Genomic DNA, 13,269 nt, shown 5'->3' on the forward strand with positions numbered 1-13,269 from the left:
AGATTTTATCCCGCCCCCTTCGGCGCTCGGCCTCGGATCCCCGCCCCGTTCCACTCCCTCCGCGTTCTATCTCCGCCCCCTTCAAAAAATAAGGTCCAATCCCCTTCCTCCGTTGGGTACCCAGGCCTCAATTTCCTTCTGCCGAGCCTGATTCGCCACAGTTTGGCCTTCTTTATTCGGCTTTTTTGCTCGGAGCCTGGGGTTCTTAAACTTGGTCCTATGGACTAGGAGTTTTACTTTGCTTTCTCTTCGAAGACGGGGCTTGGCTTAGAACTTTCAACCCACCTCTGGGTACAGCGTGATAAGAGGGAGGAGATGCTTGGGGTCGGGTGCGTCCACCAAAACTACCCACACAACCACGAAGAGATGTATGGGTTGATTTGGCACAAAGAAGGCACTACAGCGGATTGGATTCAAGTTACACAGTATGAGGGACTTCCTTTAGGGAAAAGGAACATAGAGTATTAGAAACCCGGTCCAGATTGAGAGGATAAAATGGGCACAGACAAGCAAAGACAAACATGAAACTCATTGGTTTATTAATCTCTGGACATTAGTGTTCTGCCCAGGCTGGTTCTGGGTACAGCTCAGTCGCAGTCTGGAGAGAGGCTGGGGAAGATGATCCCAAGGAGAGAAGAAACTTGGGGATAGTAGCCTTCCTACACAGGCGGACACACTGAAGCCAGGGCAGGAGCAGAGAAGTGCTGAGGTCACCCCGTAAGCTGGGTACTGTCCTGGCCCCCTTGCTGACGGCCTGGGTCCTGGGGATGAAGCAGGGCTCCTGCCTCGCGCCGGCGGCGCCCATAGCTATGGGGGTCCTGGGGCTTGCGGCCAGCCTTCCCAGAGGACTCCTTGGTGGAGGCAGAGCGCAGCCAGTATATAATCTCCGGCAGGCGGTGCGTCTGACATGTGCCCAGGGAGCAGAGGCGGCCGCGGTGGTGGGGTACCAGGTGCCAGAGCCGCCTGGGGAGGGAGCGTAGAAGAGCGGGCTCAAGCAGAACCCACTTCGGAAATGGTGTGCAGAGGGGCACCCACAACTCCGAGAGTAAGCGGGGCGTGCTTACAGATCGCCCACCCAGCCCGCGGAAGAGGAAAGCCGACTGGAAAAGGGCGCACACCCCTCGTGGCCTCCTTCCCTCCCGGTCCGGGCCGCTACGGCCTTTCTCACCTGCCTGCGGAGGCCAAGTCCCCTAGAGCAGAGGTGAGGAGCAACAGCATGAGGATGTGGACGGTCATCGTGGTGGGGAGCAGGTCAAAGTCTGGTAAACTGTGGATTAAGCGGCAGGGTACCGTGGAGGCCCCTTCCTGGATAAACCCTGAGCGCCCACTGCAGAGTGTGAATCAGGGCGGGGTCCCCACTTCCTAGAGAAGATTAAAGCCAAGTGGCACTCCGCGCTAGAGGGGCAGGACTCCACCCTGACCCCTGAGTGTGCAGAGCCATGCTACGCCCCTTAGACCCCCTTAATACGTCAGGAAAGTGGGGCGGGCAGCTGACACCTGCAAATAGTGACAGCGGCACGGCACGCAATTCCCGGAAAAAGGAGGCGGGTGGGAATCGACTTCCTTCTCATCACCTTCAAGGAGCTGCCTAACGCACGCAGCGCAAGGATCCTAGAATCTGGGCGGAATTGCAGAGCAGAAGACAAGCAACGTGCGACAAGTGGAAAAGGGGCGTCTGGCCCTGGCATAACCCGGGAAAAGGACTAAGGTGTAAGGGGCCATATCTGCAGGTCTGGGGCAACTGCTGCACCTAAGCACGTGTAGCCAGGGCGGTAGAAATTGTTAAAATGCCCTGGCCATACAGGTGGGGTGGACAGCAGGGGTGGGGAGAGCTACTCTGAATGACATGCAGTGGAAGGGCTGGTGTCGAGTCCACGACCACAGTGAGGCAAAGTGGGGAGCTATGAGAAGGAAGTTCCTGCCAGCGACATCGGTGGAGAGCAACTCCCCAAACCCAAGCTCCAAGCAGAGTTGGTGAAGGAAGAAGGGGCACATCCCCTGCCTAGGAACCCCACCCCCGCCCTCTTGACTCAGTTTACCCAGGTGGAGAAGGCTGGGTCCACTTGTTTCCAGTCAACCCTGCCTGGCCTGGCCTTGGAGGGTCCTGGACAGGAAAAAACTGCCGAGTGACAATGTGGTGCTGAGAGGGTGGGGCAGGGTTCTGGGAAGCCTAAGGACCCAGCTGTGCTGGGAATCCAACCCCACCCTCAGCCCAGCAAAACTAGAGCAGAAGCCCTGCCCAGTGCCAGCCCCAAGAGACAACAGAGAAGAGTTGGGACACAGACCCTAGAACTCTGGAGGGCAGAAAGCCCAAGAGACAGGAGCTTCTAGCCTAGAGACAAGAGGATGGGGGCAGAGTCCCAGGCATCAACTCTCCGTCCTCTCAGCTGCTCAGGCTGCCACCTCAGCACCTGTGAAGAGAACCCCAACCCACTCTGCCCAGGACACCAAACCAGGTCCCAGCTGAGGATTTATTGGCGTAAATGCAACCATATAAAAACATAAGTTATGAAAAAACACAGTCACGATGTGCCCTCCCCATCCCCCCAGCCCAGGCCCCTAAAACCCCCTTCTGCAGGAGGGAGGGAGAGAAGGGGACCCCAAAACCGCCTAAGAACGCCGCAGCCCCTGGGCCTGTGCAGGGCCGGCCCGGCGAGGGCAGGAGAAAGCCGAGTGTCGCCTCAGCGCATCCGGTAGTCGGTGGAGCAGGACAGCTCACACAGCTGGCCTTTGAAGTCCAGGTCAATGGTGAAGTCCAGGTCACGCTGTGGGGAGAGGGAGGCTGTGAGGGGCAGGGCAGGTAGAGCCCACCTATGAGGTGCAGGATGCCAACCTGACACATTCCTGTCCCCAGTCCTCAGAGCAAGCTGTCTTGTGTAGCCTCCCTATGGGATCCTTTTAGCCCACTTCCGTGCAGGTGACTCCAACTGAGTCCCAACTCCAACATGTGTCCCAACTCAAGTGACAGCTCCACATGATACCTCCAAGCCCACAAAGTTCCCAGTCAAATCTGCCAGAGCTTAGAAACTGCTGGTCACCTGAATCACACTTTCCCCCACCCATCCAATCCCATCAGCAAGTTATTTTTTCCTTTTTAATAAGGAGAATTTAAGCCCCCATCCTCCAGCTAAACTTTTTTTTCTTTGGAACCCAGAGGCACTTAACCATTGAGCCACATCCCCAGCTCTTCTGTATATTTTATTTAAAGACAGGGTCTTACTGCTTAGGGCCTCCATAAATTGCTGAGGCTGGCTTTGAACTCATGATCCTCCTGCCTCAGCCTCCAGAGAGGCTGGGATTACAGGCATCCACCATTGCACCAGGCCCTCCAGAAAACCTGATGGTCCCAACCACTGCCACCACTTTCCCTTTCCCCAAGCTTCCTGGAAGGCCCCACCCATCCCCAGCTGGCATGTCTAGCAAGGCTGGGACAAAGTCACCAATGGTCCAAATGACTCTTCTCTTTGGTATCCATCACTTTAATCTTGGTTCTCCATCTGGGCACCACTGCAATTTAGGGTCAGATTTGTTCTGAGGACTGTCCCAAATACTATGGGATTCTCAGCTACATCCCTGGTCTCTACCCATGAGATGCCAGTAGCACTTCTCTAGAGACAACCAAAATTGTCTTCACACGGTGACATGCATCTTCTGGAGGATGAAGGGCAGCACCTAACCTCCCCAGGGAGCACGGCTGCTTTACATTATTGACTTACAAAGTGGTGTGACCTTGGACTGCTCCCAGATCACTGTCACTACCATAGGAGCTCCCAGCCTCATGCACCATAGCCCTGACCACTCTTCCATCTCCATGTTCTAGAACCTTCATCCTCCCACCCACTTGGCATCTTCCAGCTTCAGAAAGTCCATGCTGCGCCTCCCAATGGTGCCCTACACCTGTCCCCAGCCCCAAGTCTCAGTTGATGGCTCCATCTTGCCATATGCTCAGAAGGAGAAAGGGAGAAAGAAAAACCCCAAATCTTCTCTCTTGTACCCCACACCCCAATGGTGACTACTGGACAGCAAGCCCTGGCAGCTCTACCTCAGGCCACCTTGACCACACACCCAGCTTGACAGAGTCCACCTCCATCTGGGGTGTACAATATCAATGTCTCCCTTTTCAAGAACGGGGGCCTCAACCTGATCAAGACTCGGTCACCAGGACCTGGCTTTATAGAGATGGGCTCAGGGGCATAGGGACCCGCCCCCAGCAGCTCCCACAAGCCTCACATTGTTCTTGGCATTGGGCCTCATGCCAATGGTGCCGAAGATCTCCTCTCCCGTCTTCACCGTAAGGTAGTCCTCCATGTAGAACACCGTCTGCTTCCAGTGCGTATACGGGGACTCAGGGCCTGGGGGTGGAGGTGGGTCAGCCACATGTGGCCAGCCTTGGCCTGCTGCCTGTTCCCATCCTGGAGCCTTGGCCTCTGCTTGAACACGCACCCCATGACAGAAAATTGCATGCTGACTGGTCAGCACTGGCCAGGAACCACTTTATCCCCACCAAACCTTGGATACAGGGACTGTTGTCTGTATTTTGTGGATAAGGAAAGGGGGACACAGCACCCAGGTCACTCCTAAGCCACATGGCCACTGGGTGGCAGAGCCAGCATTGGAATGGGGGCTAAGGATTCCCTCTGCACACTTCTATCAACATAAACCTCAAGGCTGGCTGGGGACCACCCGCCTGCCCCCGCCACCATGGGCTCTCACTAGTGGAGAAGCCGGTCCTCTTGTGGCAGCGGGTGAACTCGATGTTGAAGTAGGCCACCAGGGCGTGCACATAGTCGTTCCGCTTCACTTGCAGGCAGAAGGGGGAGGTGAAGGTCAGGTCTTCCACCTTCACGGTGTAGATGTCCACCTCCTGTGTGATAGGCCCTGTGAGCTCCAGCCTGCTCAGCGCTGTGCCCCTGGGGCCGCGCCTTGGGATCCTTTTAGCCCCCACTGGTCTTCCTAGGTAGACTCTGGTCTCCGAGCATTCATTGCTCATCCTGCCTGTTCCTGTTCCCCACCATCCAGTCCAGCAGCCAAACACAAAACTTGGAGCATCTGTCAGATTCCTCGCCCCTTTCTCTTCCACATCCAGACTCCAACTCTGCCCATAACCCACACATCCCCTTGACACCACCTGCCCAGATGCCGCCACCCTTCAGCTGTGGCAGCCTCCTTACTGGCCCACTGCTTTTGCCCTCACTCTGCCACGGCCAATACAACCCTTTGAAGACAGTGACCATCTAATCACATCAAACCCCTGCTTAGGACACTCTGAGAGTCCCATTGTTCTCAGGGGCTGGCTGGTGGAGTCCCTGCCTTGATCCTTTAATAAGCATCCTCCTAGTCTACGTCAGTTCCTCCTGCCACTGGCTCTGCCTGAATCATGTCCAGTGCAATCCTGGTATTTCCTCTCTAGTTCACTGTGTGGTCTCAGCTCACTCATGGCCCTGAGCTTCCTGTGTTCCCCATGTGCTGTGTTCTAGCTGCCTAGGGAGGGACGGCCCGCAGTGCAGTGCTGTTTGAGGCCCCCGGCATCTGCCTGGCTCACAGAGCAGGGCTCAAAAATTTTTAACAGATGAAGTGGCTTCTCTGAGCCTCTAGCACCACCTTGATGGACAGGTCAGACAGGCTCAGAGATCCCAGGCTAATGGCCAGGTGATGGCCCCTTCTTTGGTTTCAATGCTGGGAGACACCCCCCTACCTTTATGAGGCAGGCATTGGTGACCAGCTGCTTAGGGTCCACCACATCCACTAGGGGCTCCTTGATGGCCACATCTTTGATGCAGGACATGTCAAAGCCGTACACGTTCTCCCACCCTGGGGAGGCAGGTGGGGAAAAAGGGTGAGCGTGCGGAAGCCCAGGCCCTAGGCCTCACCCGACCCACCCCACCAGCTCCTTGGCCCCGAGCTCACAGTGGATCTTGTAGTCTTTGTACTGTCGGTCCTCGATGGCTGTCACATATAATGTGGCCCGGTCTGGGAAGATGAGACCATCAGGAGCCTGCAGAGGGGTGAAGTAAGCATGAAGAGTGGGGGCTGTGCATTGCCCCAGACCCTCCTCTTTTAGTGTCTCCGCCCACCCTGTGCTCCCACCCTGCTCTGAGCCTGTCACCTCCCACCCGAACTCCTCAGTTGCCCTCACTGCCACCCTCATCCTGAGGTTATTCCGACAGGGTCATAAGAAGGTGCCCAGAGCACCCAAGTGATCCTCAGAACCCTCCCAGACCCTCCAAGAGGAAAAGCAAACTCTCATGGGGACCCAAAAAGGCTCTGTAAGATACGTACCACCCTCCCACCCCTCTCCTCCAATCTCACCTTCTTCTGCTCTCTGCCATCTGTTCTACATGTCGAGCAAACTCTTGCCCCAGGACCTTTGCAGCGGCTGTTCCCTCTGCCCAGAAAGCTCTTCTCCCCAGATTCATAGGGCTCCCTCCCAATCTTCCTTTAGTCTCTTCTCCTGCTTTGCCTGGGATCACCCTATTCCTTTGCCCTGCTATGGTTTCTTCTGAGTACTAACTTTGGTCCTGATGCTCTTTCCTCCCTGTCATTGTCACACCTATTTTGTGCTTTCCAACACATATGCAATCAACCCTTGTATGCAATCCTCTATTGGAAAGACTTGCGTGGTTTGGATTTTCTCCCTGGACACCATCCTGTAGGGCCTGCATCTCCCCGCCCCACCTGGGCCTCACCAGCCACTTGTCACGGGCGTAGAGCACAGTGTTGAGCATGGACTCGTAGAAGAGGCAATAGCCCATCCACTCGCTAATGATGATGTCCACCTTTTCCACAGGCAACTCCACCTCTTCCACCTTCCCCTTGATGATGGTTACCACTGCAGGGTAAAGAGGTGACCACAATGAACTCCAGGGAGGCCAGCCCATGCCCCTCCCCCCAGAGGTCTAGAGCCTGGGACCCCACTGGGGCAGCCCCTGCCTTCAAGACAAAGGGCTGGGGGCTAGCTTGGGAAATCTTCAAAAACTTTAGCAGAACCACAGCATCTCAACTATATTCAAATTCATATTTTACTCTGAATTTTTTTGTTCTTTTATTTTGCATTGCTGAATCCAGGCCCTTGCACATGCTAAATAAATACTCTACCACTGAGTTACAACCCAAACACTCACTCTGGACATTTTTGAGGCAGGAATAAAAATTTTATATGGCCTGGGTATCAGGTAAGGAATCATTGGGGACTTGCCTTAAATGGAAGAATACTTACAAGCTGAGTGATAGGCACTAATAGGTGCATTACAATAGTCTCTTAACCCCCCACCCCCCCAAAAAAAACCCAAGAGCTGTAATGTAGCTCATGGCAGAATGCTTGCCTAGCATGTGCCAACCCTGGGTTCAATCTGCAATACTACAAAAACAAACAAAACAAAACAACCCATCACTCCAGTTCCCAGAAGGCTACACATCTGGAAAACCTACCATCTTCTCATGTCCCCGCCCCATGTCTCTGCTGGTAGGAACGCCAAGGCATTTGGCATTGTCAATCCAACACACTAACTCATATTTTAACCCAAGAATTCTACTTTTATAAACTGATTTCCCACAAACACTAGTTTGGGTGTGAAATAACAGTATGTGCTGAGGGGCAAAAAATGTTCAGAGAGGCTTAAATGCCCATAAGAGACTGATTAAAAAAAAAACTGAGGGGGCTGGGATTGTGGCTCAGCAGTAGAGCACACATGCCTAGCACGGGCGCAACCCGGGTTTGATTCTCAGCACCACATAAAAATAAAGGTATTGTGTTGTGTCCATCTACACCTAAAAAATAAATATTAAAAAAAAAAAAAAAAACCCACAATAACAACAACTGAGGTACATGTGGATAAGAGTAGCTGTCATAAAGAAATGCTCAAAATCCTTAGATATGTTAAACTACACAATAAGCAGGAAAAACACACACACAAAACCCCAAGGAACAGACTTGTATAAAATGCTATTTGTGGCCAGGAATGGTGGTATGTGCCTGTCATCCCAGTTACTTGGAAGGCTGAGGCAGAAAGATTTGAAGTTCAAGACCAACTTCAGCAAGACCCTATCTCAAAATAAATAAAAAGGGCTGGTGTGTAGCTCAGTGGTAAAACATTCCTGAGTTTAATTCCCAGTACTGGAGTGGGAAATGCTATTTGTGTAAAAACTATGCAGGTAAATGCAAAAGCATTTATATGACTATCTGCTTATAAGTTTAGAGTTATCTGGAAGGAAGTATTAATAAACTCAGAGAGAACTGAGGGGCACAAGGGAGACTTCTCACCGTGGGCCCCATGACTCTATTTAGAAATCACTTTCTGCCCTAATTTTAAGAATGAAGTGCTAAAGCCAGACAAAGAGAACATGTGTGTAACCTCAGCAACTTGGGAGGTTGAAGCAGGAGGAATCCTAGTTCAAGGCCAGCCTCAGCACCTTAGCTAGACTCTGTCTCAAAAATATAAAAAGGGCTAGGATGTGGTTCAGTGGTAAATTGCCTCTGGGTTTGTTCCTCAGTATCCCCCAACCCCAAACAAATAAAAACCAAAAAAATAACAAACTCAAGAAGGAAGTCTCAACCTTGCAACTTTGAAACAGATTCTCAGGCTGCTGGCAGCCAAGAAAACCACAGGTAAGGAACAGCCATCATCTCCCACTTCTTTCCTGAGAGCCATGGGGAAGCTGAAATCTCCCACTCCATCCCCACAAACCCATTCTCTTCCTGGGCTCACCATGGTCTAACTTGTTGGCTTTGACGATCTTCACAGCATAATCAGAGATACTGGAACACTCGATCTGAAGGCCCAGGAAGAAGGGAGGGTGAGACCCCCCCAGTCCCATCCTTGGTCCCCATCCCCCTCCATCCAGTCCCTGAACTCCCATGGGCCCCCTCTCCATCCCCCAGGCCGAGTCCCACCCAGTGACCTAGAAGACTCACCCCAATGACCTTTCGGGCTCCGGCTTTGGCAGCAAACATGCAGAGGATTCCTGTGCCTGAGCCCACATCCAGGACCACCTTGTCCTTGAAGAGATGCCGGTTGTGAAACATGGAGTTGCGGTATGTGAGGGTGCGTACCTCATCCTTTAGCATCTCCTGGGGATGGGGGATACAAAGTTGTTAAGAGGTCCACATCCTCAGTTGGAAAACAGTGCCCTGGCCTCCAACACACTGACAAGTACACAGGACCAGACCTTAGACCTCTTGAAAAAATCATTTCCCTTCTATGCACCTGTTTCTCTACTTGTATAATCAGACATAATGGAGAAAACTTCCAGATTCTAGCATTGTCACCTAAGCCCCAGTGATCCAAAGCTTTGAAAATTCCTCAGTAGGGACTGGGGTTGTGGCTCAGTGGTAGAGCGCTCACCTAGCATGTGTGAGGCCTTGGGTTTGATCCTCAGCACCACATAAAAATGAAATCAAGATACTGCATGTCCAGCTACATCTAAAAAATAAATAAATGTATATATATATATATATATATATATATATATATATATATATATATATATAAAAACTCCTCAGTAAAATTGTATGCTTAAAAGGCAATAATTTTATGTTAAGTATATTTTAGTACAATTTTACTTATTTTTTGCAGTGCTGGGTATGGAACCCAGGGCCTCATACATGCTGGGGAAGCACTCTACCACTGAACTATACACTTAGTCCCCAACTATAAGTTTTACAAAAGGCTGCAGAAGGGAATGGGCATTCCTTAGAATGCCATCTCAGCTGTATTTGAGAACTTTGGTCTCAAAGGAAAGGGACTAGAAACCGGCAAGGCAGGAGCAGTTGGGGCGCAGCTCCACTGCTAGTCACTAGAGGGCGGCAGAGGCCCGAAGGCCCTGACCTCCAGCTGAGGTCTCCATACGCATGCGCATTCCCATCTCAGCTGCTGGAAAGCGGCCTGCAGAGAGCCTGGCTAACCCAGTCTCCAAGGCAACGGCTGGGCGAAGCGACCCGTGTTGTGGGCCTCGCAGGCGCAGTAGAGGGGTAGAGGGATGGCAGGATGCCAAGGGAGGGAGTGTGCATGCATGAAAAATTAACTTCTACCCCTCCCCAAAACCCCGTAAAGATTCATCAGCCTTAGGAGCAGTCCACACTCACCTCGTGGATGCCAAAGTGGGCGTATGAGTCAAAGTAGTAGTCTTTGGACGTCATATCCTCAGCATTGGGCTTCTCACTGCTTTCTGCCTGACCACAGGAAACCTGGGAGAGGGCAGATGGGAGCATGGGTCAAATCGGGGCTCACCACAGCCTCTTAAACCTCTGGGTCCCTGCTTTTCCCCGAAGAGTAATATAGAATCCCCAGTCATACCAGGACAACCCTACAGCCCCCGCCTGCCATTTTTCCTCCCCAGGAACCCCCAAACCTAACAACCCCATTTTCCACTTCTAGGACCCACCCCAGAGCACCATCCAGGGGAGTACCCCAATACCTCAGCCACGCCTACCATCTCTCCAGACTCTCTGCCCCCGTTTCTAGCTCAGCCCACAGCTGGGGAGGGGAAGGGAAGGCAGAACTGGGGCAGACACAGGGAAGGGCAAAGGGGGGCTGGAAACGGAGTTAAGGAAGTAGCCACAGTATTGGGGGGGCCAGCTGGGAAGCACCTGGAGGGGTTTGTACTAAGTGTTTTGTGGGCATGGAATAAATTGGTTTGAAGCAAGAGGGATCACGGTTAGACCTCTGGGAAGGGCCAGATGTGTGGCAAGATATATTTATGTGGAGGTGGGAAAGGGTCTCACAAAAGGATATTTACTTCTTCAAGAGGCGGCTGGAGGCTCATCCCATTAGCCAAGGTGGCTACAAAATTCTAGGAGAGAGTAACAGGGAGAAAGGATTAGCTACTGGGAGTGGCTGGGAGAGGGCCGGGCCAGGGGACCAGGCTCTTTAGGGCAGTGGGTTTCCTGCAATTTTGCTTTTCCTTCATGGGTAGTGGTAGCAGAGGGAGCAAGCTAAGAGGCAGGACTGTTTTCAGGAAGGGATGGGAGAGGTGGAAGGAGAAGCAAGGGGGTCTCCTATCCCAGCTGTGGCTGGAGAGATGGCGGCCCACCCCCATGTTGCCCCTCTCTGGCCAGGCAGCTGAACATGTACCCCACCATCCAGTCCAGAGGAACTGGCACAACCAGGCACATGGACATGGCCAGCTGTCACTCCCCCCTCATCACCTAATCCCCCCAGATTAAGTGACACTTCCTGACACACACCCCCATCCTGGGTGCCAGGAATAGCTGGAGGGAGGGGTCTGGCAGGGAATGCAGGCTGGGCCCCTGCCACCTCTGCAAACCAGTCTCTTATCTGAGAGTATTCCAGAAAAGAGGTGTGGTACTTAGACACCCCCACCACAGCTGGTACCCCAGTCTCTGGCTCCTGCCTTAGATTCAGGAGGCCTAAAGTAAGCCGGCTGGAACCTGTTTCCTTACTCATTACCCCCTCCTAGGAAGGCAGCATCCCAGGGAATGAGAAATGACAGGGCTCCAGAATGTGCCTTGGGAAATCAAAGCCCATCTCCTTCATTCACACACCCACTCCAGGCCCTGAAGTCAGGTGTGGGGCTAAGATTAAAAATCAGTCTCTGGATATTTCCTGTATCCATATGGCCTCTAGACCAGTGGGGGTGGGGGGGGACAAAGAATGGGTGGGCAAAGAGTGACTACCCCTGGGAGCTACCCCCATTGGCATGTGGCATGTATCTCAAGAACTGACCTCCCCATCCAGAGAATGCTACAAGGTAAGGGGTAGAAGGACAAAATCCCATTAGATTATGTCTTTTTGGATGTGACCACCAACTTCAAGAAAGGCCAAGCCACCAGTCATGACCCTTGGAGCTCCAAGCCCCTTCTCCAATTCTCCCAAGCCAGTAAGGAGCCTATAAAAAGAGTGGCTGCTGAGGGGATTTCTCTCTGGGGCCCATTTCTCAATACCACCGATATCACCATCATACAACCTACAACCGGGCCCAAGACGGCTTGAAACACAATACTGGACCCTCCCCCATAGGGCTGCAAAGAAGTAAACCTCACTGGAAACCATTTCAGGTTCCAGGCTCAGGACCCCCACAGGATTTTGGAAGTGGGAGGTCCTACCCTCACGAAAGCCACAGGGAGAGAAAGGTCTCCAAGAGGAGGCAAAGCCTGCAGTCTATAACCCACCACAATTCCTTCCCTCCCTCTGCCCATCCGAGAGGGCTCCAAACAGAAGGTGGGCTTTGGGCCACGCCCCATGAAAAAGATGTCCCTCCCACATACTCAGAAATGGCCACAAGGGGGTGCAAGGCACTTATCGGGAAGGATCTCCACTGTCTAGATGCCCCACCACCACCCAAAGGGAGGTCACAGGGGCATGCCCCATCCCCCCCCCAGCTCCTAGAGAACCAGAATGGGGGAGAATCGAGGAAAAGAAAAGGGGAGGGGCGGGGGACTAATTCTTCTTCCTTCCATCCCACAGCAGGGTACATGAAACATGGACCGATGCCCCAGCAGAAGCCCCCAGACCCAGGAAGGGGGTTATGGAGTGTCGAGAAGCACTGCCTTTCCCAAGAGACTCCCTACGTCGTGAAAGGCCCCAGATAAATTCTGGTCCAAGGTGAGAGTCCGGTCCCTATGGGGGAGGGCTGGGGACTTAAGAAGGAGGGTCGCAGCCTCCTTCCCGCCCCCCCCTCGGGCGCCCCTCCCCCGGTCGGGGGCGGGGCCTTTGTCCTGCACGTGGAGCCCGCCGGGCCACCGGGATCGGCACACCCCCTCCCCACCCACCGCGCCGCGGCCACGTGGGGGCTCGGCCGGAAGCGCCCCCAGCCCTTCTCCACGTGGGAGGGGGAAGGATCCCCTAAGTTCGGCAGGGTGCTGAAAGCCCCTGAAACCTAAGAAACCCCCTACCTCAAACGATATCCCTGAATCTAGGGCATGCGGCGCCTCCTGAGTAAGGTTGGAGACCTTCTGCCCCAATTCGCCGATTCAGGGCCCCTTCCCCACAACGGAGGCATAAAACACCGACCCCAAGCATTCTCCCGCCCCCAGCGGTACTCCAGGCACTCACCTCCATGATGCAGTTCGCGGCCTCGGCTGCCGCCATCTTCACCCGCAACTACTCCTCCTCCGGCCGCCGAGACCCCCCCCTTTCTCCTCACTCCCCCGGGACCGCCTTATACCGGAGGGTCCACGGCCCGCCCACCGCAACCCCGCCAGAAAGTCTCATTGGTAATGGAGGCGGCTCATCTGAAAATGCCGCCTAGCAATTCGTTGAAGAAGATGCCCATCAAAGGTCAGGGGCCCACCCAGCTCAGCGTTCACAGCCC

At 53.5% G+C, this 13,269-nt stretch overlaps 2 protein-coding genes across 5 annotated transcripts; both read right to left on the reverse strand.

Moving 5' to 3' along the window:
* Window positions 1-276: 276 nt before the first annotated feature.
* Window positions 277-1,455, reverse strand: Adm5 (adrenomedullin 5 (putative)). Its single transcript, XM_076839342.1, is given in 4 exon segments — window positions 277-439; window positions 731-864; window positions 867-963; window positions 1,169-1,455. Coding segments are annotated over 4 exon segments (462 nt in total). The 5' UTR covers window positions 1,237-1,455.
* A 997-nt stretch (window positions 1,456-2,452) lies between these two features.
* Window positions 2,453-13,111, reverse strand: Prmt1 (protein arginine methyltransferase 1). Of its 4 annotated transcripts, XM_076838671.2 has the most exons (11): window positions 13,011-13,111; window positions 10,735-10,788; window positions 10,082-10,183; window positions 8,912-9,067; window positions 8,706-8,769; window positions 6,687-6,829; window positions 5,908-5,995; window positions 5,696-5,811; window positions 4,714-4,864; window positions 4,231-4,352; window positions 2,453-2,765 (listed from the first exon to the last, which is right to left on the reverse strand). In XM_076838671.2, the coding sequence occupies exons 1-11, from the start codon at window positions 13,044-13,046 to the stop codon at window positions 2,682-2,684; spliced, it is 1,116 nt and encodes a 371-aa protein (XP_076694786.1). In that variant the 5' UTR covers window positions 13,047-13,111; the 3' UTR covers window positions 2,453-2,681. The 4 variants fall into 4 exon arrangements, with proteins under 4 accessions (XP_076694786.1, XP_076694787.1, XP_076694789.1 ...); XM_076838672.2 differs by lacking the exon at window positions 10,735-10,788 and having other exon boundaries at window positions 13,011-13,108; XM_076838674.2 differs by lacking the exons at window positions 10,735-10,788; window positions 13,011-13,111 and adding an exon at window positions 10,429-10,523.
* Window positions 13,112-13,269: the final 158 nt, after the last annotated feature.

This window comes from Callospermophilus lateralis, chromosome 18, assembly GCF_048772815.1.
Source record: "Callospermophilus lateralis isolate mCalLat2 chromosome 18, mCalLat2.hap1, whole genome shotgun sequence".
In the NCBI taxonomy this organism is placed as follows: Eukaryota; Metazoa; Chordata; class Mammalia; order Rodentia; family Sciuridae; genus Callospermophilus; species Callospermophilus lateralis.

Bases quoted from the DNA above. Each gene is read 5' to 3' on its own strand.
- Prmt1 (XM_076838671.2), bottom strand. From the start codon at position 13,046: ATGGCGGCAGCCGAGGCCGCGAACTGCATCATGGAG. The intron at 10,184-10,734 runs GTAAATATCCTT...GCCCTCTCCCAG, and splicing joins TCCAGCCGCCTCTTGAAGAA to GTTTCCTGTGGTCAGGCAGA. The intron at 4,353-4,713 runs GTGAGAGCCCAT...CTCCACCCCCAG, and splicing joins GAGGACCGGCTTCTCCACTA to GCCCTGAGTCCCCGTATACG.